The sequence below is a fragment of the Acomys minous genome (assembly GCF_964271855.1).
Source record: "Acomys minous genome assembly, chromosome: 1".
NCBI classification, from domain to species: Eukaryota; Metazoa; Chordata; class Mammalia; order Rodentia; family Muridae; genus Acomys; species Acomys minous.
Genome location: NC_140483.1, coordinates 152,269,290 through 152,295,764, shown reverse-complemented (window position 1 = coordinate 152,295,764; position 26,475 = coordinate 152,269,290). Strand labels below are relative to the sequence as shown.

Here is a 26,475-nt window from a genome sequence, read left to right as displayed (position 1 = left end):
GTAAGGCTTCAAAAAGAAGCACAGATTTGTTTGTTTCTTTGTTTGTGGTTCACTGGGGATGTGGTCCCTATTTCTTTCTGCATTTCTCTTCTTTGGTACAAGGTACCTAGGAGGACCCGCTGCAAATCTCTGAGTTAGTCAAAGGCAGTGCTTACTCCTCCCAGAGTTAACACAGAAACGTTAAGTGAGACTTCCAGAAAGCTACACTGGAGGTAGAACATTTACCTTGGTGTTTTAAGTGAGTGAGATTCCTATTTTGCACACCAAACTGAATGAAGGTATGGATGCAACAGTAGACATGATAACTTCCGTTTTCAGTGCTCCTCCCCACCCCTTTTCGCCAGTGTTAGGGTCTAACCCAAGGCCTCATGCATACTAAGTATGTGCTCTGTCACGGAGCTACAGCTCAGCCCAAACAAAAATAGGGTTTGTTTGAGACATGGTCTTGCTTTGTAGTCCACTTTGCCTCAAATTTACCCATCTTTCCCCCTCAGTTTCTTGAGTGATGGGATTACAAGTGTGTGCCACCACACTGGGCAACTTTGGGTGAGGGGTTTTTTGTTTTGTTTTGTTTTGTTTTTGTGGTTGGTTTGTTTGCTGAAGGAGCCAACTGTTCTACAGTGCTTGGGATTGAACTATGGCCTATTGTATTCTAGACAAATGTTCTACCATTTAGTTACATGAGTACTTCTCTTTTTTATTTTTTGAGACACAGTCTCACATAGTCTAGGCTGGCTTCAAGCTCACTATGTAGTCCAGAATGGCCTTGAATTCCTGAACCTCCTGCCTGGATCTCCCGAATGCTGGGATGACAGGTGGGTACCACCATACTTGGCCCCCTGACCTCTTCTTACTTTTATTTTGAGACGTCATCTCACTCTCTTGCCCAGGCTAGCCTTGAACCCTCAATCTTTATGCCTCAACCTCCCCAGCTTTGGGGTTACAGGCTTGTGCCAGCAAGCCTGACAGCATTTTGTTTTCAACATACACACTTTCAAAACATCATGTGCCAAGAAACTTACACCCAGTGCCTCTCCCTCCAAGCATGCCTCCATCTCTAGCCACAAGAAGGACTTGCTGTCGGCCTGACATTCTGTAAGCCACCCCCCATGAAAGGCTTTGGCGGTCTGTGCAGAGGCGAGACTCAAATGGGGACATGAGGAAAGGGCTCTCTTGGCCACGCGGTCCTCAAGGACTGCCCAAGAGCCACATGGACAAGAGGAGAAGGGTCTGAAGAAAGGCTTTCCATGGTTCCCAGGAACCATGGTGAGTGGCGGATGTGACTAAGACAGTTTAACGGAAGTTTCACTGAGAGTCTGATTAGAGTCTGGATGTACACTTTTAGTGCATGATATATTCAGTTGCTGATTTTCAAGCCTTGTACACTGACATCAGCAGGAGTGGGACACATAAAACTGTTTTATGCCTTCCACTAATTCAGCAAGACAGCTGGGTAGCGTGCCTGTTTTACTGATAAAGAAGAGGTGCCACCGTGACTCGAGTCTCTGATGGAATACAGACCAGTAGCTATTTCCATGTTTTGACTTGGAGCCTTAGTTCTTCTTCCCCCCCCCCCGGCCCCCCACACCCAAATGGCAGAAACCTCTGTGACGGACTAGAGCTTTGGGGAGCTCAGAGAGATGGGTCTGAGTAGCAGATAATATTTGGTTCTGTTTAGACCCATTCCTGAGCTTCCGTTTACCTCTGGCAAACAGACAGCAACTGTGAGGGTGTAAGCTGCCTGGAACAGAGACAGCAAGGGCACCTGACACAGGTAAGAGGAGGGGCAGTTAACAGGATCCTGCTTCAGAAATCAGTTCAACACATAAACAAGACTGTGACCCAAAAGATGGAAAATTCCATTATGGTGCAATCACTTGATTCGGGCTTAAACTCTCAGCTCACTTCCTTTGCCTCCCAGAGGTCACAGAAGGGGGAGGGGGACAGCCAAGGTTCATGTGCAAATAGAAGCCTCACGCGCCTCATTGCCATTTGTCACTTTGACAAGAGGTGTCGGAATAGGCCGAAAGACAGTAGATCTGAACATGTACTCGGGTCATGCCATCTTTGGACCTTATCATTCCTCATTTACGCAGTGTTGGTGCACCCTGGATTGTTCTTGAGCCAGTGACATGCGGAGTACACAGGAGAGCGGTAGTAGGCAGATCATTATAGTCACAAGGGAGGATGTTGAACTGGGGACATCCTGTCTGAAGGACCCCCTGGCAGCCGGCATTGTAACCTCACAGCTACGTTGTACATATGCTTGGCTTACTGAGCAAATATGCCTACATGTGATCTTATCCCTCTAGGTATACGGCCATGGGTAAGAATGTGTGTTCGACCTTCTCTAGAGGTTGGTCAAGTATGATCGGCCATTGTGATATCAACAATGAAAACAAGGGAATTAATTCAGAGTGGCTCTTCCCTCTCATCTCAAAGGTCAGTCTCTTTACTTCAAAAACCAGGAATGAAACATGTCTGTGACTCAGTTGTTTCCCCAAGAGACCTTAGTATCCTACAGTGCAGTAGGATGTTTATAACTTTTTAATAGTTTCATATATATAGTTAAATCACTAACTAACATACATATAAATTAAATGACAGTTTACAACAATTTATCATATTTTACAGAGAAACAGAAGGGAGAAATTCAAAGGTTCCCAATATGGAAAAAAAAGGCCAGTGTTTATACAAGGATGAAAATACTAATATTCTGATTTGATTAATACATATTTAATACCTGTACTGAATTATCACCTTGAACCCCATAAATATGCACAATCATTCTGTATCAATTAAAATAACCCAAACATCTATAAATAAACTAATGAACGACTGAATTAATGAATAAATAAATAAACAAATGTTAACACATGTGATGCTGATGGTAACAGAGGCAAAGCTAGTTTCTTATCTCCTTTTTGGCTAAGAAAAGCAGGCCAGGCTGAGCAACTCCAAGGAACACCTTATAGAGGAGATGCAGAGCCCCAGTAGGTCAAGTCTGGAGATGCACGCAGCATTCTAAACTATGGCTGCTCTGGCCTTTGAGCATAGAGTCTCAAGCCCCTCCCCCAGTGGTTTTACTGCAAGAGTCCTCCTAGGCTTCATAAAAGATGCTGGAGGCTAGAACCCGTAGGAGTGATGCTTGGGATAATTGCAGAGACAGTTTTCAAAGAGCAGAGGCCACCAAGTGCTAGTATAGAACCATCACACTGAAAGCACACAGTGGGATCACATTTTTGTTTTAGTTCGAGGTCTCTGGAAAGGCTACCTAATGTTGGCAATAAACCATATTTAGATCACAGAGCTGCTGCATTTCTGTGGACAAGCTGGACATGTGTGCTCTGGGTGTTGAGACGGCCCTAAAAGCTTGATAGGTGCTGATGTAAGGTCGCCAAGGACCAAGAGACCTTTAAATGGTGTGTGCAACCTCAGTGTCCCGACTCTGGTTGCAGCATGCAAATTGTTATCAGTAAACCAGTGAGACGTAGTGACTGTTTTTCCTAGTTGAGGTGGAGATCGAGGCTGAAGAGAAAAGTGAGGCTGTAAGGTACTGTGATCACCACCCAGAAAGAGCCCATCAACAGCGACAAGAGTTTTCAAAGGGTTCAACCCTTGATTCAGACCTGACGCAGAAACACAATACGCAAACACAAGTGCTTCTGAGTTGGAAACGGGAAAGAACACTCGAGCCCTAGTTGTTAAATCATGACCTCACTCCCTTCTCTCCTTCCTGCCGTGGCTCTGAAAAAAGAAAAAAAAAAAACCCCAACACTCAGGAGAGATGACTTACCAAGAGGAAACGTTAATGTCACGTCAGATTGACAAAGGGCAGAAAGATACATGACTCATTTTTCTCTTTTGAGAATGAGAAATGAAAGCGCCTGGGCAGGGGTGGGGGGTGGGGAGCTGGGGAGATGGCTCAGTGGGTAGCTTGGTAGCTTCACAAGGACGAAGATCTAAGTTTGGACTCTCAGCATTAACACAAAAGTGGCGTGTGGTGGTGCACGCCTCTGATCCTGGTGCTGGGGAGGTGGAGGCAGAAGGATCTCTGGGGTTTATTGGTCAGCCAGTCCAGCCAAATCAATTGCTACCAGGTGTGGGAAAATTCCGTGTCAAAAAATAAAGCAGCAAACGATTGAAGAAGACACAGGACTTCAATTTCTGGCCTCTCTGTACATCTGCACATCTGGGGGCATCCACCCAGATAAAAGCATTCTGGGGGCTCTTCTGTGTGAAATGAATGGATGTAACAGAGGGGAACAGACTACATGTTTAGGTGAAAGCATTCAGACATGTTGACTGTCATGGAATTGCACAACGCCATAAGAACAACGCCAAGGCTTCACTTTAGACAGGAAGCTGGATGGCAGTGGTGACTCACCACAGCCTGTGGTGTCATGCTTGGAGAGAGATTCTTGGTCTACCCTAGAGTCTTCGAGTACTGCACTTTTAGAAGACCGGGGACAGAGTGAGGTGTGTTCGGGGGAGAAAGCAGTGGCTGGTGGAAGTTTTATCAAAATAATCAAGAGACTATGCGGTGTGATAAAGGTGTTCCAGGTACAGAGTAAGGACAAAATATGTGCAAGATGAGGGAGAAAAATGACATTCCTCTCAAGGGAAGTGTTCTAATAGAACCAGCTGGAGATGGAATGGGCCACTTGGATGTAGGTTAACATTCTGATCACCAAGGGCCATGACTGGCTTGAGGCCTTCAGGGATTCTGTTTAGATGGGGGCTGGAATAGGGTCTCATTACCCTGAAATTCAGTCCCAAACCTTCCAAACCCTAAGCCATCAGACTGTGAGTAATAATACTCAATAGAGACATTCAAGTGGCCTGAGGTTGTATGGATTTCCAAGAGGACAGCCCTAAAGCAAGATGGCTTGTACCTGGGAGAATTCCAGCGGCAAATGCTGCACACTCTGTGCTGTCACTGTAAACCTGACAGTGAGTGTGAACACCCCGTTCCAGAAGCAGCCTGGCATACCAGCTGACATCATGGCATTAGGTAGCTGTGCTTATATGCAAATATGTTCTTCGGTAATAAATGTGCAGGTAAATTTATTTTCTAAAAATGCCCTGATCATAATATATTTCTGAAAATACACTTTCTATCTGGGTCATCATGCTCACACTGGAAGGGTACCAAGCTGGAGAGCAGGTATAATCTCACTGTGGCCTCAGTTATACAGAAGTGTTACCATTGAACTTTACACTTCACATTTTTGGCTATTGGTGCTTCCCCAACCCCTCTCTCCCTCCCGCCATCTCTCTTTGTCACTTTTCCTATGACACAGGGTCTCTCTGCATAGTCCTGGTTGTCCTGGAACTCACCCTGTAGACCAGGCTGGCCTGAAACCTGCAGGGACCCTTCTGCCTCTGCTACCACAGTGCTGAGATTAAGAGTACGTACCACCACACTCAGTCCCCATTTCTACCTCTTGACGTGAACTTATACATCTGCAGGCTGACTGGCCCTGTGCTGGGAAATCATACTTCGCGACCTTTGAGGAAAAGAACTGAGAAGCTTCTTGCCACAAAATTGCCAGGCTCCATCAGCACCAAGCTTGTAGGAACAGGTAGGAAGACATGTGATGTTTAAATGTGCTACCCCAGTTGACCATAGACACACATGCTGGGGCACCCCAAAAGAGTCCCCAGCATGGCTGCTAGTGAGGCTTCCATAGCATCGCTTCAAGCTTCAGGTTCCAGTTCAACCCTCCTCTAGATCTCCAGGGACGTGAAACCTGTCCCAGGTGTGGCCAGATGTCATAACCCCAGCGGGCTCTAGAACTCTTGTAAAAGCCTTATGTAAGGAAGACACTGAGCAGTATCTATTAAACAATGAAACATAGTGAGTATGCCACCTGTGTCAGTGATTGGCTTTATTTTTTCTTATATTAAAATAAGGAGGCATTATTTTGCTTCAGAAATATTCAGGTTGACCTATGTAAGGTTCATTCTGGCTTAACTGCTCAAGATTATTTTGTTTTATTAACCATGTCATTATGAGACTTTGTTGTTGTTTTTGGTTTTTCAAGACAGGGTTTCTCTGTGTAGTCTCGGCTGTCCTGGACTCACTTTGTAAACCAGGCTGGCTTTGAACTCACAAAGATCCACCTGCTTCGGCTTCCCCAAGTGCTGGGATTACAGGGGGTGTGCCATCATGCCATGCTCATGAAAATTATTTTTTTTATTTTTATTTTTTGGTTTTTCGAGACAGGGTTTCTCTGTGTAGCCTTGGCCATCCTGGACTCACTTTGTAGACCAGGCTGGCCTCGAACTCACAGCGATCCGCCTGCCTCTGCCTCCCGAGTGCTGGGATTAAAGGCGTGAGCCACCACACCCGGCCTATGAAAATTATTTTAAACATGAATTTACTACAGTGTATAAATCAAACCCAATGCTCATATTTGCATTCACCTCTGCTAATTGCATTCTTTCATTCACCCCTGAGCCATCTTGCTGAGTAGAGCAAATGGGTCAGTGAACAGACTTATTGCCTTTGTCCTTGTGTTCTGGGGCCACATTTCTGCCTGTGACTCTTCATATTTCACATTCACAAATATAGAGTCTGTACAACACATCACTGTCTGGAACATTTAGCAAGGAGCACACACTCTTTAACTTTTTGCTTTCACCCCAAGTATCCCCCCGATAACTGAGAATTCCAGGAAAGCGAAGACTGACTCAAATTATGGGAAAAGCTTGACTCCCAAAAAGATTCTTGCAATAGATTCATAATCTTTGAGAAACCCTCTCACCCAGCCTCGATTCCATCCCTCAACCCAGCTCTTTCAGGTGTGTAACATCCATGAGAAAATAAAAACCCCAGAGACACCACACAGATTCACCTTAAAAGTAGCAAAAGATACAACGACCACAAACACTAGAAACACATGTCCCCTTCCCACCAAAGCTTGAGGGACAGTGCCCCACAATTTCTTCACGACTTCCTCCTACTAGTCCTCAGTTACCTATGGGGCCAGGGTCTGCCCTTTGTGGCCACTGTCTGTGCCACATCTGAAACTAGGCTAAGGATGAGCCTCCCTGAGTGAGGTCATCGGGATGCCCACCACACAAACCAAGCACAAGCCCCTTGAACAGTCTTGATGTCAAAGCGAAAAGGTCCCTGGACTTACCAGGCGCTCTGGGGCCCCTTTCTGCCCTGGTGATGGATCCAGTGTGGGTGAACAGATTGGCAGGTCAGGAGGCTGGCTGAGAGGAAACGTAACTTACAGCATCTGGTAGCAGAGAGAGCAGGGATGACAACAGACACAGTGTTGGGAGGCCCAGTGGGTTCACTGCCCAGACAGCAGCTTTCCTGCCCTACATAATGGCCCACAAAAGCGGCTACTGGACAAGAGTATCAGTCAACAAACCAGACGTTTGCCCGGTGGCTGGAAATCAGCAGAGTAGTTGAGGCAGAAGGGATCCTGGCCAGGGAGCTCAGGCCCTAGGACTGTCTGTATCTGGGAAGAGTTATGAGAGAGATGCAGAGCTTAGGGCAGTAAGTACAGATTGGTGGAAAGGAACAAAGGCAGGCCATTTAGAGGCATTATGACCCAGGTATGATTGACCAAACATGGGACATCACCCTGAAATGTGCATGGAACAGTGTGTTTCCCTTCTCTTCTTACTGTACTGAGTTACACTTTGTTCCTCCTGCACTGCTAGTGCTGAATCCAGGGCCTTGTATAAGCTAGAAAAGTCTGATACCCTGACACCCTGCAGCAGAGAAAAGTAATGGTGGCTACTACTCCCCTCTGGCTGCTCTCCTCCATCTGAAACTACCAAAAGGAGTCCCTGACCTTTAGAGATCCACTCCGTCCCTAGTGCCAAAAACTGTTTTCCGAAAAATTGAAATCATGTTGGAACACTGTATTTTAACCCAAAACACCTCTTCTTGGCAAAGTGAAGTGTTTTGTTTTGTTTTGTTTTTATGAAAGTGGAGTTTAAAAAAAAATAAATAAGTTACTCTGCTATTATACAATAAGAGAGTCTGACTCGTTTTTCAGCCCCTGAATACTAAATAGGAAGAACTAGGTTTCAAAGTGGGTCTATGGCTAGCATATTACCCGATAGTTTTCTTCTGGCAAAATATATTTAAATGCATAAATGATCTTTGAAGATTCTAAAAGCTACACCATGTGCATGGTTACACTGTGGTATGACTGTTTGCACTTTTGATTTAGATCATTTCTTTAGAAGTCACGGCCTGGTGATTCCCAAACAACTAAATGGTAGCTCCTGCAAGGGTCTGCTCTGTCTTCCTGCTCACTTTCTTTTCCAGGTTGTTAGTGTTGTCATTTGTTTTCTTTCTAATACTTTATGCCCTTCCCAGCCATCATCATCACTTTTTTTGCAACACAAAAAATCCTAGCATCTCCCCCAGGCTCAACCCTGTGCAATTGGTTCTGCACATGGCATCCTTCGCACCTTATGCATCCTTTACATCCTTGGCATCCAACATATCCTACGCATCCTTCGCACCCTACTGTATCCTAAGTGTGTCTCCTCCTCTACACTCCATGTGTTCTGGGTTAAGAACATCTACACTTGCACTACAGCACTGTGCTTCTGAACTCTGTCTAAACACATTTCCTGTGGTTCTCAGATGCTCTTCCTTCCCTGTTGAAAGTCAATGAAAACAAAGACTACTCTCTGTTCATCATGACTTCCTTGGGGCCCAGCCCAGCTTTGAGTGTGTACTCAACATATATTGTTACATAAGTTAAACCAGCTCATTTGTAGTATAGATGCAAAGACCATCCATGGAAAGATCTAGAACCTGAAGCAAAGCAGAATGCAAGGTCATGGCGGAAAGGAATTTCAGAATGAGTTGAAAACCAATCCATTCTGAAGGTATAAAAATGGTATTATTTCCAAAGTATAATTTCTTTACATATAAAAAATGAGAAATGTGTTTAATATGTATTAGCTTAGTAATCCACTGTGTTTATTGGTACATAGAGATCAGAGTTTATTACTCTAAATAAATCAGTATAAAGACATTTGTGGATTGTAGGTATAAGGTTATTGTGTAATTCAAATGCTGATTTCTGTACCCCCCCACTTCTGGTGGCAATCTTTGTTCTGAGAATCTCCTGTCTCAATGTTGTGGAAATACTCCTCCCCAGTTGTCCCATGCTATGCCAATAAAGCAGTTTGCAGCCAATTGCTGATCAGGGGAGAGAATAGGGCTGGACTTCCTGCCAGCTAAGAGACGAGGAGTTAGAAGAGGAAGGAGGGGATTCAGCCAGGGGACTGAGCACAGGCAGAGGTTCAGGAGAGACCAGAAGACAGAGAAGGAACAGGAAACCCTACAAAGTGCAAGTATCTCTGGGATGTAAGCCGGGAGGAAGCCAAATTAGCATAAGGGCGAAGAGTAGAGTAGTAGCTGGATGACTTTAAGCATGTGTATCTCTCTTGAGCACCAAAGATGCTCAGATGTAAAACGCTAATGTTACCTAAGCTAAAAGAATACACTTTTAGGCTTAATGAGTGTAACATTGTTGGCTCTATGATCAACTAAGAGGCAGTGCTCTGGGAAGATATGTGAGCGGGTTTACAGGAAAGATAACGTAGGGAGAAAAAAGACCCTTCTCAGGTGAGCATGGCACCTTCTCAGAGCTGCGCAGACACAAAGGGGCCAGAGGGGGAAAGTGCTTGCCTTCACTTCTTACGTATGAATGCTTCTGTCCTGTCAGCACTGCTGCCACCCTCTGCTCCCATCAGTTGGAAGAAGATGTAAGTGTTCGTTTTAAAAATAATCTTCTCTTACCTTAAGAATTTCATTCATGTATACAACAAAATATCAAATAAAGAAGAGACAATTTTTCCTAGTTGGAGGAGCTGGGTAGAATTGGGGAAGGGGTGAATATGATCAAATCACATTGTACAAACTTCTCAAAAAATAAAGAAAGGAAATACCATGAAAAAAATAGGGTATTAGCTGCTCAGTTCTTGTGCTGTGAAGTCTGTTTAAATAATATAATAGGGTCCCAATTATTTGTGTGATACCTGGTCTAAGAGAGAAGTTGAGAAACAAACACAGTTTTATAAAAATAATTCTAACATTGACTTGTATTATCTAGTATATGCAGACCCTGATTGTATCAATAAAATATAAACACAGGGGAAGTGGGGGGGAAAGTCAAGTATACTTTCTGAGCCTGAAACAGTCTTCTAAGATGTATCCATTCAGAACACCACTTTTTATACACACCAAAGCAAATTCCAAACTTTATCCCATGATTTTTGCTACTCCAAGCCAAGGTTCCAAATAACATCACCACTTAAGCTCAGCAGAGAAGTATTGGTGGACCAAGGAGGGAGACCAACAGCTGTTCTTAGGTGAACACACCTCGACAAGCCCTCTAACAGGTGAGACATGACGGGGATGAACACTGGCAGGCATGCCAAGGTATCAGAAGAGAAAGGGAAATGGCTGGAGCAAGACAAAAGGAGCTGGGTATCTCCCAGAGAGAAGCAGGAAAGCAATGATGGGAGATGCTAGGGCCGGGCTCTGTGTGATGCTTCGTGCTGTGCCTCATGGCTGAGTCCCAGGATCTCGGACCCATCACTCATCAGCAGTTGCATGTCACTACTCCCTGTGTCTTTGCACTGGAGGTCAGTCTCACCCTCACCCCAGGCTCAACACTCCCCTACAGCATCTGTACTGCCGCCCATCGGCAGCTTCTCCTGTATTCTGTCTGTGGCTTACTGCCTACAGTTCACTCAGGATCCTGGATGGTAGCTTTAACTCCGCCTACTTTTGGCATCCCTCAGCCCTTCATCTATTATTCCACATCTCATATCTATCCTAACTTTTAAAACTGTGTCTGTGTGTCTTGAGTGTATACACATGTGCGTATGCATAGATGTATCCACAGAGACAAGAAGAGGTTGTCAGGTGTCCTCCATCACTGTCCTTTGAGTGGATTCCTTTGAGGCAAGGTCTGTCCAGGAACATGGTGGGGTTGCGGTTTCTTGGCTAGGCTGGAACCTAGAAACCCCCAGCAATCTTTCTGTTTCCATCACCCTTTGGAGCTGGGATTACATACATGCCTGGTGGTTATGTTGGGTCTGGGATCTCAATTTTAGTCCTCACGACTGCAAAGCCTGGGCTCTTAGCTGTCGATACATCTCTCTAGCTCCCTACCCTCTGTATCCCTACTATGCTGCCTTAGTCCTGGCAGACCTTTCTCTTACCCCACGCCACCCCTTTCTTTCAGCTTTCACATCGGAAAGACCTATGAAAAGACAGTGGACTAGGATCTGTTCCGCTCTATGGCAACCAGGTCATGTACTGACTCACATATAATCTGAACAGTGCAGGATGCGCTGATATTGGACCATCACATTCTTGGGGCAAAGGTGGAATTTCTCTAAGACAATGGGTTTTTCCGTATCAACCATGTGGGACAGAAAAACAGGACATGATATAAATAAGGACTCTCATGCCTGTATTCCAAGCTTTTGGGAGGTTAAGCAGGAGCCACGCCGTAAGTTCAAGCCAGCCTGGGTTACATACCCAGTTCCAGGCCAGCCCAGGCAACAGAGTAATACCCTGTCTTAAAGCAAGAAGAGCAACAAGAAAAGCCCAGGCAGATAGTGGCATGGCAGTGCAGGCCTGTAATCCCAGTCATCAGAAGGCAGAGGCAGGAGGATTGCCACAAAGTGAGTTCCAGGACAGTCAGCATTACATAAAGAAGCTGTCTTTTAAAAAAAGAAAAAAAGTAGTTACACCTTATTTGTCACACACTCAGGAAGTCTGCAGAAGGCCAACATATAACATAACAAATTGCATTTAGGTGACCTCAGTCATGAAAGTGTCCTCTGCCAGTCAAAGATGGAGGGTCTCTGAGCATTCCCTCCGCTGTCAGAGAGCATAGACAATATCACCCATAGGGCATAAATCAGAGCATACCTCTGTTCCCACACAGCTAAAACACTCCAGTGGTTATGAAGAGCGTAAAGGGCTATAGCTTAGAGATGCAGCCCGGTTGAGAGCTCTCCTTGAAACATGACCGAATGGGCCACCAATTGAGATTTCCCTACCATGGTATGCAGGCATTGATGTGGCCCCAGGACACCACAGACTGGGATAGGACAGGAATCGAAGATCAGTATCCAGTACCCAACTGCAAGACTGGGATGGGCCCAGGGTGCACACGTTCCTTTGCTTGTTCTGGCCAAGGCTTCACATGAGAACAGTGATAGCAGAAGATACAGATTGTGCTGGTTCCTTAAACGGTCAGCCTGACGTAATCTAGAATCAGCTGGGAAGACGGTCTCAATGCGGAGTTTTCTAGATCTGGTTGGCCTACAAGCATATCCACGGGGGAATTGCTTTAACTTTTTTAGATGTTTTATTTTATGCATATGAGTTGCATTGTCTGCATGTATTATGGGTTCCACATATATGTCTTATGCCCTCAGAATTCAGACGAGAATATTGGATCTCCTGGAACTGGAGGGCACATGTCCTTTGCAAGAGCAACAGGCACTCTTAAATGGTGAACAACCAATCTCTCCAGCCCCTTGGGAGATTGTCCCACACTGATGTGGGAAGGTCTGCCAACTGTGGGTGACGCTGTCTCCAAGGTAGGAGATCCTGGGCTGTGCATATGAAGAAAGGCGGCTGAGTTTGGATAGGCAAGCCCTGCATGCATCTGTTTCTCTCTGTTCTGGACCGTGGGTGGGATGGGACCAGCTGTTTTAAGTCTCTGCCGCTCTGACTTCCCTTCTGCAACAGGCTGTGACCTGGGATTGCGAACTAACATAAACTCCTCTACCTAAATTGAGTGTTTTGGTCTGGACGTTTTATCACAACAGAGATGAAACTAAAGCACATACTATAAGCAATTTATATTCAAACAAAACAATGTAAACACAGCACATATGCAGGCTGATGGGCCTGGTAGGTAACAAGGCTATTTAAAGAGAGGAGAAATTTCAATCAAGAGTGGAATAAACAGTTTTCAATGACCAGGGCTGCAATGCCGTTAAACTACTAAAGACCCAGCAACATTACCACTTCCTCTAATATATGAAAACACACACACACACACACACACACACACACACACACACACACACACACCATCCTTCTTCTCCTCTTTGGCACTCATAGGTAGAGAGAAGTCTGTGATTAACTTTCTGCAGCATCTACACAATTCATATAGTCCAAGCTATAACTAGATTCTGCAATCAGCAGTTCTCTGAAACTGAAGTTTTCTTCCAATATCATTGTTCTAGGATAATTTCTTACTAGGCCTCAATGCAAACAATTGATGGATTCTAAGAGGGTCTCATTAACTTAGAATCTTTGAAATAAAGAACTTGAAAATGGGCTTCTCCAAGTCCCCCAAGTGAGACGCATTGGGGGTTTTATTCTCAGGACATACAATGACCTAGACATGGATCAGATTCTTATTAGCGTGCACCCTTCTTCAGACTTCTTTTTTGGCTAGGAGGTACAACTGATGGAAATCATCCAGGCTTAGAGAGAACCACAGAGGTCAGAAATCACAATGTAGGGGGACAGGTAAGACCACGGAAATGCTTCCTGCAGATCCCTGAGAACCATAGCCTCCTACGACTGCCTTCATCCATCTTTGGGTTTCCAAAGTCTTTTGTTAGGATGCCTCCCTCCTACCTCTGAGCTTGGAGGGTCCAGAGAATACAGTAGAAGGCTGCAGGAGGAAATTAGTAGAGGCTTCCAGGATGCAAAATGAGGGAGACAGTGGTACCAATGTATTATGTGGCTCCATTTGGACTAAGTAGTAGACGACAGAGGCATCCATGCTGGACACGGCCTGCTCAGAGGCAGGACACACAGATCCCTTCACTAACTATCAGAGAGAATTCTAAGAAAGACCCTGGTTAAAGGAAGGGGCAGGAGGCAGGGGAAAGGGCACACGTGAAGGGACAACATTCCTTCTGCATATACCAGTGCCAGTGGGTCTGTGTCCCAGCCCAAGGCCAGCCCGGCACTGATCCCACCTCCACACTCCTGTCAACTCTGCTGCTCTCTTTTCAGTGCTCCCAGGTCCCCAAGGCCACACCCTCCATTTGTGCCCCACCTTCAAAGCACAGAAGTACCCCACCAAGTCACACTCTAGAGGGGCAGGGGTTCTCTCCTAGAAAAGTGCTTGGTCCTTTTCACCCAGAGTTCCTGCTGGTGTGCCCCTCCTGCAGGTCCCGAGAACAGCAGGTTTCCTTTGTGTATTCTCAAAGATCACCTACAAGGGAGCTCAAATCCAGGTCTTTAACTCAACGGGGGAGAAAAATCAGGATACCTTCTCTGTTCTTTTGTTTTGCCTATCTTTTGTACCAGTCAGAAACTGTCCTACATACACACACCTGGTCTGTGGCCGATTCAGAAGAAATGTGTCATATGTCACCATATTTAAAAAAAAAAATCTCCCACTTTTTTTTCTCCTGAGCGACAAAGGGAAATCTTCTGATGCCAATCCTGAGCCAGAGGCTGACTGCGTGAGAACCACAGAGAAGCAGATAGCAGCTGATGCTCCCATGTGTCCTTGCATTTCAAAGCCCATCCAGTGAAGGCCAAGATGAAAACAGCAACTTTGCATTCATCTGAGGTCAGGGGACACAGCGAAGCAGGGAGGTGTAGTCCCAAGTTTATCCCCACAGCCTAGGATGGCAGAGGAGGGGACAGGAGAAGGACCCTTCTTGTCTGTCTGGAATTAGGGGGACTAGAGTCTTACTTCCACTCTCCAGGGCTCAGGGTTTGATGTCATGGTAGGGAGGGAAGTTATGCTAACTCAGTGTCCTTGGAAAGCTAGAAAGATGCTCTGAGGATGGAGGGAAGAAGATCAAAGAAAGCCCCAGAGGCCGCAAAAGACTTCTTAAACACCAAATCACCTCTGATGTGACTAAGTGACTCAGGGTGATGAGCAGGCTCCTGCAAGGGACTTAGTTCCCACCCCAGCACATTCTTTTGCCAACCTTACTCAAGAAAAGTCCAGACAGCAAGTGCTTGGGGAGGCCACTGGAAGGAGAGCTGGTCAATGCGCTAATAGAAATATCAAGTCAAGAAGCGGAGGCAGTAAAAATGACCATGTGGACCTCTTAGGGCCCTGCCAGCTAGGCTGCTGCCCCTTGCTCGGGATGCGCTTAGGAAGTGTGTCACTTCACATCTGCCTCCCGTTGAGTCTGTATGAATGAGGACCACTCAGAGGACCAGGAGGAAAAGCATCCACGTACAGTCAGGGCAGAGTACACTTACCTCCATCTGCAGTGGAGAAACCCTGTGGAGACAAAAGCAGGGCAGAGCGTCACTGTGAATGTGTGGCCTGTGTCCTACCCCCAAGCCCCAAACACAGACCCAGAACGCGGCCAGCAGCAGGCAAGACCCAAGCTTGTTTTTTTGTTTTGTTTGTTTGTTTGTTTGTTTGTTGTTTTGTTTTGTTTTCGGGGATCAGTTTAGCATTTGACATTCTCAACTTACATGGAATGTCAATCAATTTATTGAGAGATAATTTCAATCATGCAGCAACTATACTGAGCTGTGCAGGAGATGAAATATTTAGAAGAATCCCAGCTTGAATTTAACTTTACACAGTTTTTTTTTGGTGTTGATTTTGTTTCGTAAATCACTAAGACAGGAGACAGAAAATGGGGTCCTGAGAAAATCAGAGCCTCAAGGCATCTCTGTGTGTCACCACATAGAGTCTACACAGGGGGCATTCCATGCATGTACACCAACTGCATTGGGATTCCCGCCCATTTGCTACAGCGCTGCCTCTAGCCCTTTCATAACCAGAAGACTCAACAGGCGAATTATAATCAAAGCCACAAGAGATCATCTAATGTCCTTAATAGGAACTGGGTTCACAGCTCTTGGTGCCTAATTTGAAGACTTTTCAGACATTGGGGAAGTATGGGGTGTAGGCAGCAGCAAATAAATGCGATTAATTTAACAGACTTGTCTCCCTGCCTCCCATTGAAGACAGGCCACTCTGTTACAGGGATGGTACCTGTTCCTGGCATTTCTGCCTTCTTTTCAGAGTTCTCTGGTTACTGTTTAGCCCAGTGGTTCTCAGCCTGTGGGTCCCAACCCCTTTGTGGGGGGCATATCAGATACCCTGCAAATTTACTTTAATAGTAGCAAAATTACAGTTATGAAGTAGCAACAAAATAATTTTATGATGGGGGGGTGGTCACCACAACCTGAGAAGCTGTGTTAAAGGGACATAGCTTAGGAAGGTTGAGAACCACTGGCCTAGCCCTTTCTCGAGGGGACTGCCCCCTGATTTGGTTTAGAGAAGACCCGCTTTTTAAAAATTTCTCTTTCACCTTCTGCAAGTCCTTGAAGGATTTCTCTGTCTCTTTCAGTTTCTCAAGGATGATCTGCTCTTTGGCAGAGATCTGGGACTCTTCACTTTCGAGCACTCGTATTTCCTGCTCCAGCCTGGAAGACACACAAACAGAGCACAAGATGTTTTATTGTCCTGCCGTCCATTGGCAAGGGAGCAGCCACCTTCCTGCTAGGCGGCCCATATCTTCCATTGTTCCCTACACTGAGAAACCAGGCCAAGGCTTTTCCGTTTCAGAGTATCCTGTGTATCCAACTTTGTTGCCAGAAAGACATTGGTCAAAGGAAAACAACCCAGGCTGCCCCTGTTGCTTCATGGCCACCACTCTGCAACATGTTTGGTGTCTGCCTTTGTCCTGGCACCCCAACAACCCTCCTGATGTGTATACTTCTTAGAGGAATATTGTGTTCACACAGCTCAGGACACACGAGTGGAGGGAAACAGCTTCATATTCTCCTAGCTATTTTAGAATCATGTCTCTTTTCCTAGGATAGCCAAAGGGCAAAGGGCAAAGGGCAAAGGGCAAAAGGCCAGTACTCCTCAAAGGAAATATACTGCTAAGAAATGGCTGGTGGCCAGAACCCTGGAGTTGCTGTCTCTCCCTCAGTGACCTATACTGATAAAAAAAGACACAGTGGATAGGACAGACCAAGTTTCTGGATCATTTCTTGGTTGCTAGAACTATTCTATATACTTTCACGAAGGGAACTTTTAGCACTGCCAAGAGACTGAGAATATTCCAGAAGAGTAGCTATGGCTGCGACTTTGGGGGCAGGGGTAAAGCTCAGCGTCTGTATTCTTCTAGTATAATGATGGGAATAGTGATTAGCTTTTGCTGAACACTGTTCCAGGAACTAATTCCCAGGGGCGATAGTGGTTCTAGGCTGTCAGCTTGACTACATCTGGCATGGACTACAATCTAGAAATGGAGAACACACCTGTGAGAGATGATTTTCGCTTGGTTTGAAGTGGGTGAGTCTACTTCTAGTCTGGACCATTGAGGCAGGAAGACACAGCTTTAATATGCACCCTTTGCCTGCCCAGGTGAGGGCTCACCTGGCTGGCATTCATTCCTTCACTGGCATTAGAGCATACTTCTTTGGGACTCCAACATATACTGAAAGACCAGCTTGGAAGTTCAGCCCTGTAGAGTGAGAAACTGCTGGATTCTACTATAGGCTGAGCAACTGATGGGCAACACAGCTGGCCGTTGTTGCATTAGCTGGACTGCAGCCTGTAAGTCATCCCAATAAATCATATATGTATGTGTATATACACATATATACATATATAAAAATATATATACACACATATATGAATGACTTACATGAGCTCTGTCTCTCTAGAGAACCCTGACTAATACACATGGGTTATTTCAGTTAACCTTTCCCAATGACTCTAAGAGTAAGGAATCCCGTTTTAGAGATGAGAAAATCAAAGCCTGGTATGGTTTAGTACCTGTTGCAGAGCTTTGAGACAAAAACACAAGCCAGGAGGTCTAACTCCAGCCCCTGGCGGTCTAACTCCCAACCACTGTCCTAGGTCTTACTGTATTGCTTCCATAAGGTCTCACATATTCCTTGCATAAAAACATTGCATGTATTGGGGCACAGGGCCAGTGTTGTCCTGCAGCAAGGTCATTATAGATTCTGAAGAGATGGATGCCCTCTGTCTAAAAGACTCTACACTCTTGCCCTTTTGGATTCTTTGGTCTGAATTTGTAGTTCGTTTGTTCGTTCATTCATTCATTCATTCATTCATTCATCCATTCCTTCGTTCCTTCACCCACTGGTCATTCACTCCTCCATTTTTGTTGCTAGCCATTGCCTTTGGCCATCATGGGCGCTCTGCTGTAGATGGCCCTTGACTAGGTGATCTCCCTTGCTCTCCTCCTCTCCCGTGGTCTCAGCTCTCCTGGGAACTGGCTACCACTTCAAATGAAAAAAATCAGAGGGAAATTTCTGAGAGGCAAGGGATATCAAGACACAGGCATACCCTGACTCAGGTGAGACTGGGCTCCATCCTTGGCTTTTTTTTGTTGTTGTTGTTCCTGAATGTACAAAATATACCTCCCTTAAAGGAGCAGAGTCAGACATGCTCATTCTACACAGTAAAAGTGGGGACCATGTGACTTACAGGATCCCAAAGTATCCAGCCTCCCTGTGCTATCTGCCCCCCACCCCACCCCCATGCCTGGCTCCCTTTGCACTTAGCTCACACAGTGGCTCTCCGCTCTGATGTTTCCTTCAGGAAACTCAGCCCACACCTAGAACCATTCTTGGGTTTAACTTAGGTGCCACGCCCCTTCAGTTTTCAGAGAGTCATCTGTAAGAGTGACTTCCTATTTTGCACCCCCTTTTTTTGTTGCTCTGTTTGTTCTAAGACAAGGCCTCAGGTACACCAGATTCACCTCAAACTCCTTCTGCCTCTGCCTCCTGAGTGTCAGATTTTACAGGTATGGACCACTATGCCTGGTTATTATGAATGGAACACAAGGCTTTACATATGCTAGGTAAGTACTTTACCAATTAAATGCCATCTTTAGCCCCACCCCTGCATCTTCTTTAACTCATTACCATTGGTTACCAGCATTCTTATCAAGGCCAATGTATCTATAGCAGCATCTTTCTATTGAAGCAACTCTCCTCTTGGAGGAAGGCTGACATGGCTCTACTCTGGTTGTTCATAACTCAAGAGACAGGTATTGGTGTTGCCGACATCTGGCAAGTAGAGGCCAGGAATGCTAATAAACACCCTATAATGCACAAAACAGTCCCTACAGAAAAGAATGACCTGCCCCACTAATAGCAACAGGCATTATTAATTTTCCCACCTGGACTGAGAATTCACCAAGGTGGGGAAGAACACACATTCTCAATATACATACATTCAACGAGTTAGTGCAAACACTGAACCAGGTTGCATAAAGACTATGAGATGAGACAATCAGAGTCCCTGAAATTCTTCAGAAAGCATTGACTACGGAGACTGTGTGTGGGCTGAACGCAAATAGAATACAAATGAGAGGTGCTGAGTGATGCAGAGGTCTGAAAGCAGATGTGAAGTTCTTTGCTGCCCCAAATGTTCAGCAAAATCTTCTTCATAACCTCTGTGACTTATTCTAGGTGGAAATTGATGGAAGAGGTGTGAGAGCACAATAGGAGCAACACACATGGGACAGACCAAATGGCCTGTAAATTGAAGCACTGCAATTTCTGGGCCAGAGATCTCTTAGACAGGATGCATGAAGCCAACAGCCAGGTGAGGTCTGAGATTTCACTTACATCTCAAAAGAGAGTCTCTCAGCAGATGTCTAGGGTATTATCCGTTAAAGTAATCCCTCCTTTGGGAACTGCAGAGACAGTGCAGTGGTTAAGAGCATTTGCTGCTCTTTCAGAGGACCTGGGTTCAAGTACAAGTACCCATGTCAGGTGGTTCACAACTGCCTGTAACTCTAGCTCCAGGAGATCTGATGCCCTCTTCTGGATACCATGGACATTGCACTTACATATGCACATACCCACACACAGGCACACACTTGAACACACACACATTATGTACACACACACGCGCACACACACACACGCACACACACACACACCCAAACACACATATCCAAACACACACACCTCCCTCTTGCCTTCCCTGAACCATCAATGTTGATCTTAGACACTGATTTGCTTTCCAGTCCCTTCACTTTGGATTCAGCCATGTGCTGTGTTTTGGTCAATGAAATTAGAACAAACAAGACAAAAAAACAAACAAGGGCTTGATAGGTTTGCATTGGGCCTGTCTCCTTGTACCTCTTGGCAAGAGCCAAGAGAAGACTAGGTCACCTTGGCCTCAGAAAGAACAGATGTGAGTTTACCCATGGTTAGAAGGCATGCATAGCCAATGCCACTGAGGGAGGTTTGGTTCTTGTTTGAGACGGTCTGTTTATGCAGCCCTTGCCTGAAACTCTGACTCACAGAGATCTGTATGCCTTTGCTCCTGCCTCTGCCTCTACTTCTCAAGTACTGGGATTTAAATCTTGTACCATCATGCCCCGCCTTTTGTTTTGTTTTGATAGGGTCTTGCTACTACAGCCCTGGCTGGCCTTGAATTTATAATCAGTGCTCTGAATGCTGGAATTCCAGGTGGATAGAATTTGTCACATAGAACTATTGTAGTGCCAGTTGAGACTGGTCAAATATGTATGTGCATAAAAGTATAGATATTTATATTCTATTATGCCCCTATTTTATATATATATATATAAAGTATAGTTGAAGTATGTATACATATATGTATATGTTCATATATTAGGTATATATTTATCTAATACTGTCTAAGGTAGAAAGATTGCAAAGAACTTAAGCTATCCTGCCACTACTCCCAATTCTGAATGGAAGTGGGTCATCCTTTAATGAAGATTAAGATTGGAAAAAAATAGAAAAATGTCAGTCAGGATAATAGGGTTATAGTTTATTTTAATTTTTGATTTTTATAAGATTCAGTATTTGTTCAATTTAAAAAACAGTATAAATGAGCATATAGTTCACTGTTAGAATGCTTGCCTAGCATACACAAAGTCCTGGCTTTGGTCCCCAGCCAGTCAGCTCTGCATGTAAAGGTGCTTTTTGTCTGTTTATTTGTTTGCTTTTTTGTTTTTGTTTTATTGAGACAGGGTTTCTCTGTGTATCCCTGGCTTTCCTGGACTCGCTTTGTAGATCAGACTGGCCTCAAACTTATAGAAATCCACTGGCTTCTGCCTCCTGAATGCTAGGATTAAAGGCATGTGCTACCACGCCCGCTGTGTAAAGGTGCTTGCCTCTAAGTCTAGCAACCTGAGTTCTGTCCTTGGGATCCACACAGTAGCAGAGAATCACCATTTGCAGGTTGGACTCTGTCTTTCACATATCCATTGTGACACACATGTCCCCACTCCCCAAACACATACAAAGTAAATAAAACCGTAATAAAAACATCACATATTACTTTTCTAACTCTACTGCCCGGTTTAGAGACAACCAATTGCCTTCAAAAAACGTCTCCTGAGACCTCATGCTCAGAAGGCTGAGGGATAAGCAGGGACCAGGGCCTCAGCTTCTTGGCATTAAGTCAAGGGGTAAAACAGCGCTCTCTAATAGCTACGTAAACACAAACCCAACGTTTACTGAGCCTGTTTGCCTGACAGAGGAAGCTGACCCTTCAAGGGATTATAAAACAAACTAAAATTGTGTTAACTATGGCTGACTTAAAAAACAAAACAAAACATAAAGACCCACAGGTGGTGAGTCCCGAGGGAGCTTCCTTGTGGTGAAGCAGCCCCTGGTAGCTGAGACTGCTCTGTGACCCCCACGACCACAGGCTGGCTTGTGTCTCCACAGCCTGGCCCTGTTCTTCTGGTTTCAGAGAGCTCAGCTGTATGGTTCAGATGCTCAAGATTTGGGTCATGATACCGTGCTGCCTCGTAACTGAGAAGGGAGGGAACAGGGAGGAGGGAAACAGCGAAACTAAACCTTTTGATACCAACTGAGTTTTACCCCAAATGGAATGACTGGAAAGAAGAGGCGTCTATGTAAGCCTAAGCAAGCCAAGTCTAAGGAGCCGACTTTCCTTACAAAAGACCTGCGGCTTTGGGCCAGGTGCTGAGGGCACTGGATGGCCAGGCCACCACCTCGCTCAGACAAACCCGAGTCTCAGGGCTGAGGACCATCTAAAAAACAAAAACAAAAACAAACAAACAAACAAAAACAAATGGTGTCTTGGCTTAAAACATCCTGCTGCTTTGTGGTTTCATGCCTGAAACCTAAGTCGGTTTCTGGGTGCCAAGTAGATATTGCCGTGCTAAAAACAACAAATGGGCAGAAAGTGTAATTTATACGCGAGGTTAGTTGAGGCTTGACGGCTTCAGCGGGTACCCAGCAGCCTCTGACTGGCCTGCCTGGTTCCTTCTGAGCAGAGAATGGACTGCAAAAAGCTGTAAGAACACAGCACAGCTGTGGAGAACTAACACAGGAGGCAAGGGTTGGGTCATGGCTAAAAGGTCTTATAAAAATGTATCCAGCCCTCCTGAGCATCCTCATGGAAGAGCACAAAGGACCCCTGACTCTATAAGTACATCCATCTAACGTTATGCAAATACTTTCTCTGTACCAGGCAATGTGCTGAGCAGGGACAGAAGGCTAAATCAAGCCCAGGTTCTGCTTGTGAAAGCTCTCGGTCAAGTAATGAGATTTAGAGTGTGAAATAAACACCCACATCAAAGCCTGAAAGGTCGCGGGAAGGTAAAGAACGTGTTGTGGCTGTGTGTGGTAAAGCCCCAAGTTGTACGCCCAGCATCATACACCTTGGTTTTGCTTTCTTACAGATCCCTCATGGGAGAATGTCACAGCAGTTTCCAGTTACAAGCCCAGTGGCTTTCAATATAGATATATTAGCTTACATTTCCATGGATCAAACATCTGACATAGAGGGCAAACATTAAAATGTTTGCCAAGGTTATGTTCTCTTCTAGAGGCCATAGGGGAGCATCCACATCCCCCATTTTCCCAGGCCCCTCAGACCATCTGCACTTCTTGATTCATGGACCTCTGCTTCCATTTTTGAGGTGCATGCCTCGGCTCTGACTATTTTTCTGCCATCAGCCCGCCTCTGGTTCTATTTCTGCCTCTTGGACTCCTTGATATGGTTCGAATAGTGTCCACGGCCCTCAGAGAGTGAAGTTTTAGAAAGAAGGCATCAGTCACTGAGGGAGCTAGCCTTTCAAAGGGGTTGATGTAGTTTCCGAGGGACCCCATTTAGTTCTTGCAGCGTGTGTTGTGGAAACAGTGAGCCTGAGCCTGGCTCCTGAGTTCTCACTTCTTGTCCTACCACGTGCTTTCCTCTCACTTGCACTCACCTCTCATTATTATGCCAAGAAGTAGCCAACGGGTCCTCGCAAGAAGCCAGACTAATGGTTCTTTCTTTAGTGTGTGTAGACCATGCTGGCCTCGAACTCAAAGATTTGCCTGCCTCTGCCTCCCTGAGTGCTGGGATTAAAGGCATGTGCCACCACAACCTGGGTTCAGTCTAATGGGTTCTAATCTTTGACTTTCAACTTCTGAAACTGAGTTTAAACTCACTTCTTTTGTTTACAACGTGCCTGTGAAGACAGACAAACGCACACTGTACTTGTCCTCTTCCGAGTGACTTAACACAGTCACAGATTCAGAGGTTAGGATGTGAACATCTTAGGGAGCTCACTGTTCTGTTGGTCATGGGGGATATAGAGCTAGAGGTGGGGCCACCCAGAGAGGCAAGGATGTGACAAGGACAGCTGGGTGCAGAAAGCCAGAAACAACTTGGCACCCAGAAGCCGTAGTGGAACACCCACACCACCTCCAGATTGGCTGCTTCCAGGTTTACTGTTATGAGTTGAAGCCACTGTTGTGACCACAGCTGAATGCAGTTTCCTCCTGTTACAAGGCGGAGAGAAAACTTGCTTGGGTAGTCCACACACCAGCTAAGCTCTGAAGGGTGTAAAAGAATCAAGCATGCCAGACAGGACACTTCTGAGAATACCCTATCTTGCTATTCGCTCCGTGGCCTGTGACTTTGTGAGGCCTTTTTGGGCCAACCAGGCTTCCCTCTAGTTGCAGGCCTCAGCATGGTGCGTCAGAGAGGCCCCAACATCGCTGTCCACAATCCAACATCTCCCTATGCTGTGCAGTTTCTTTTTCTCTCACCCCAAAATTTCGAAAAATCTACTGAGAGTCAACCTTATTTTAAGATGCAAAGATGCAAAGAAAGGCTGGCCAATGTGGTCACTCAGTACCGCCTCCCATGATCCTCTGCTACATCTTAGCTCTCCGGCCTGCAGAAGTCGGTACCTGTTTCCTTTTTCTGAGTGTCTCTCAACTGAATTCAAAAGAGAACACTCTTATGAGAAACCTGGTTTCTGAGGCTGGAGAGATGGCTTGATGCTTCAGAAGCCACTTGCAGAGGACCTGAATTTAGTTCCCAGGACCCACAGCAGGTGTCTGACCTGTAACTCCAGCTCCAAGAGCCCTGGCACCCTCTTCTGATCTCTGTGGAGAAATATACTCATGTGCACATACGCACACACACACACACACACACACACACACACACAATCAAAAATAAAATCTAAAAATGACTCAATAATCTTACAAAATTACATATAAGTGGCATGTCTGCATCAGAACTATTATATCATTGTTCATAAGGAAAGAAAATGAAAAAAAGAAAGAAAGAAAGAAAATGAAGTACACCTGATTGTCAGAGGAACCATCACAAACACTGACCTCCCTGGAAACCAAGGTCCACGGAACCTAGTATTTGTGGCAGAGCACAGATATGGAGTGAGGACGTGCCTAGGTGGGGTATGAGGTGGTGGGGAGAGTGCAAGGGGAATGTGACCCAGGGACAGCGGGGTGTCCAGGGTCATTCATGAAGAGAACTCCATGCCAATTGTAGGCGAAGGCAAGACAAATACTAAAGAAATGTTCACGGAATGTTCTAGGACCCTAAGGATATTCTGGAGCAGGCATGTGTTCCACCACCATATGTCAGAATTATCTCGACGGTGGATGGAGCCTTTCCAACCTTTCTAATCACTGAGGGGGCACACGGGGAGTGTTCCACACGGCTGCGCAGCTGACATGAGCATTCTCGGAACGAAAGCTGGTGTGACGGCTGGACGGTCTGGACGGAGGCGCCGCCTTCACCTGCACTTTTCCCTTGAAGTGCAGCTTCACAGCTGAGCAGTCAAGTGAGGTACCTGTCCGCCCAGCCTGCCAAAATGAGAGCCGCAGGAAGAGCTGCTGACAGGAAGAGCTGCTGAGAGGAGCAGGCTGCACTCCGCCCTTTATGTGCCCAGCATGAGTTTAAAAAAAAAATGGCAAAGGAGACTGTAGGTTGCTCAGTTCCCATCCTTTCCAGCTTCAAGGCAACTCGATCCCCAGAACTCCGCAGGGTACACAGCCAAACGGGATAGAAGCCTACTGTGCTGGCTAGAATTATGTCAACTTGACCACCTTTCACAGGGGTCACCTAAGACCACCAGAAAACACAGATATTCATATTACAATGCATAACAGTAACAAAATTACAGTTATGATGTAGCAACAAAAATAGCTCTATGGCTGGGAGTCATACAACATGAGGAGCTGTGTTAAAGGGTTACAGTGTTAGGGTGGTTGAGAACCACTGCTTTAGAGTAATCTGAAAGGAGGGCGCCTCAGTTGAGAAAATGCCTCCATAACATTCAGCGGTATGACATTTTCTTAATTAGCCATTGGTGGACAAGAGCCCAGTTCACCATGGGTGGTGCCATCCCTGAGCTGGTGGTCCTGGGTTCTATAAGAAAGCAGGGTGAGCGAACCAGAGGAAGCAAGCCAGTAAACAGCACCGTTCCATGGCCTCTGCATCAGCTCCTGCCTCCAGGTTCCTACCCTGTTTGAGTTGCTGTCCTGACTTTCTTCAATAACAAACAGCAATATGGAAGTGTAAGCCAAGTAAACCCTTTCCTCCCTAACTTGCTTTTTGGTCATGGTGTTTCATGACAGCAATAGGAACCCTAGATAAGATGCCCACAGTTCTGAGCATTCTTTGTGGCCACAGGTAGCCTGTTCTTGCCAAAAGGAAGTAAGTGAAAATAGTATAGGGTAGCATCTAGAACCTTCCTCAGCCCCTTGCTTCATCAGCCTTTCTTAATCCTTCGGCCTGAAATGCATCCATAAAGGTAAAGTGCCACTTTGAACACCCAGGACACGGGCCTTCTTTACAGATGAGAGAGGAGATATGCTGGAAGACCAGGGCCCTGACTAACTCCCAGAGGACACCTCCAGATGGCTCGTGGCTATGTGTCCCCTGGAGGGAGAAGTCATTGTCATTGTAGCTGTTCTGACATGAATCCACACCTTACTCCCATCAATACATGATACATCAATTGCTGAATTTTGAGTGAATGCTTAGAAGTTTTCCAGGCTTTGGGGCTGAAGCTCAAGGCAATTCAGGCCCATAATAATGACTCAGCAGAAGGATTAAAAAAAAAAAAAAGTCAAGGATTAATTCATTACTGCTAATCAACCTTTGTAATGAAGGCTCGGCTGGAACAAACCCTCCATGCAGTGAT

At 45.6% G+C, this 26,475-nt stretch overlaps 1 protein-coding gene across 6 annotated transcripts in view; it reads right to left on the bottom strand.

Moving 5' to 3' along the window:
• Positions 1–26,475, bottom strand: part of PALM2AKAP2 (PALM2 and AKAP2 fusion) — a 463,139-nt gene that overhangs the window by 185,306 nt on the left and 251,358 nt on the right. For all 6 annotated transcript variants that reach the window (XM_084781901.1, XM_084781897.1, XM_084781900.1 and 3 more), the window contains exons 5-6: positions 16,336–16,450; positions 15,266–15,287 (exon numbers count right to left, since the gene is read on the bottom strand). In XM_084781901.1, coding sequence (XP_084638027.1) covers positions 15,266–15,287; positions 16,336–16,450 — 137 coding nt within the window. The remainder of the gene's footprint in view (positions 1–15,265; positions 15,288–16,335; positions 16,451–26,475) is intronic.